This window comes from Penaeus monodon, chromosome 33 (genome assembly GCF_015228065.2).
Source record: "Penaeus monodon isolate SGIC_2016 chromosome 33, NSTDA_Pmon_1, whole genome shotgun sequence".
Lineage (NCBI taxonomy): Eukaryota > Metazoa > Arthropoda > Malacostraca > Decapoda > Penaeidae > Penaeus > Penaeus monodon.
Window position 1 is genome coordinate 5174958 of NC_051418.1, and position 1294 is coordinate 5176251.

The following is a 1294-nucleotide window of genomic DNA, read 5'->3' on the forward strand; positions in this document are numbered from 1 at the left end:
CAATACTGAATCATTCCAGTAACAGCAATAATTTCCTTCGTGTAATTCCTTCCTTATAATATCCTCCCATATAATGTCCCTATCATTTAAATGCTCAAGTAATTTCCCTCCTTTGTAATCCGCCTGCCGTGTAATCTCCCTGCGGTGTAATCTCCTTTCCAGGTAATCCCTCGCCCTGTAATCTCCTTGTTGCAAAGTTCTTTTTCTATGAGCCATCCATCTATTTAGTCTCTCTTCTGAGTAATCCTCCTACATGCAGGTTGTGTATATACTGATTCCTTTACCTTATAGTGTAGTCGACATTTCGCACAGTTACAATTTCAGGTAATGTTCCCCCAGATTAATCCCACTCCCCATTAATCCCACTCGGCTGTAATCCTGATCCCTTGCAATCTAATCCTGCCTTCCATGGCTTTATCCTGAAATCGCTGGACTCTGTTCGTCCTCTCGCTGAACCCTCTATTGTTACTGCAACATAAAGTATAATTGTAGGTTTCCTATTTATATATCATCCCCCTTTTCCCCCCCCAAAGGACCCAAATATTCTCAGATACCATTAAACACAAAATAATATCAATTACGTCACCCCCAGATCCGAATCCAATAAGCCAGACTAAAAACTCTAGCGCGTAGGAGATTGGTAGCCATAAGCATCAGCTGTTTACGGAATAATTCTATTCACAACATATTTTCGTATATTTCCTGGTGGTGACATGAAGAATGGATAGATTCATTCACGGCACGTTTTCATAATTGAGTTACCATTGTATCCTAAGCCTTGTAATATTAATTCTTGCCAAAGTAACGGGAATGCGGAGTAGTGAAATGCGGGACGCAAATACCGTAGAGTTTTGTATGTGTATTTTAATTTCCCGAAAAAAAAATTCTACTAAATTTAAGGAAGATAAAAAAAATCTGCGAAATTATGAACTTTGTTCATTCTAAGACGGATACAGAAAGGATATTTTGTTCATTCTAAGACGGATACAGAAAGGATATTTTGTTCATTCTAAGACGGATACAGAAAGGATATTTTGTTCATTCCAAGACGGATACAGAAAGGATATTTTGTTCATTCTAAGACGGATACAGAAATGATATGTTAGATTAAAACAGCGGAACAAGCATAATGCATCTAAGAGTAACAGAGAGATGTATCGCTCAACTCCAGGAAGGGAGAGTAGACTAGTTACCTTTATCAAAGGGTTGCAGGAAAAGATATCATTGCTAAAACAAGAGACAAAAAAGGCAAGGAGAAAGACTACCTGCGATTCTGAGAAGAATGATGGGTCGA

The 1294-nt window shown here is 38.3% G+C and overlaps 1 protein-coding gene across 1 annotated transcript in view; it reads right to left on the bottom strand.

Moving 5' to 3' along the window:
* Positions 1-356: 356 nt before the first annotated feature.
* LOC119594225 overlaps positions 357-1294 on the bottom strand; it is a 12799-nt gene continuing 11861 nt past the window's right edge. The window contains exon 4 of the mRNA XM_037943295.1: positions 357-468. Coding sequence (XP_037799223.1) covers positions 357-468 — 112 coding nt within the window. The remainder of the gene's footprint in view (positions 469-1294) is intronic.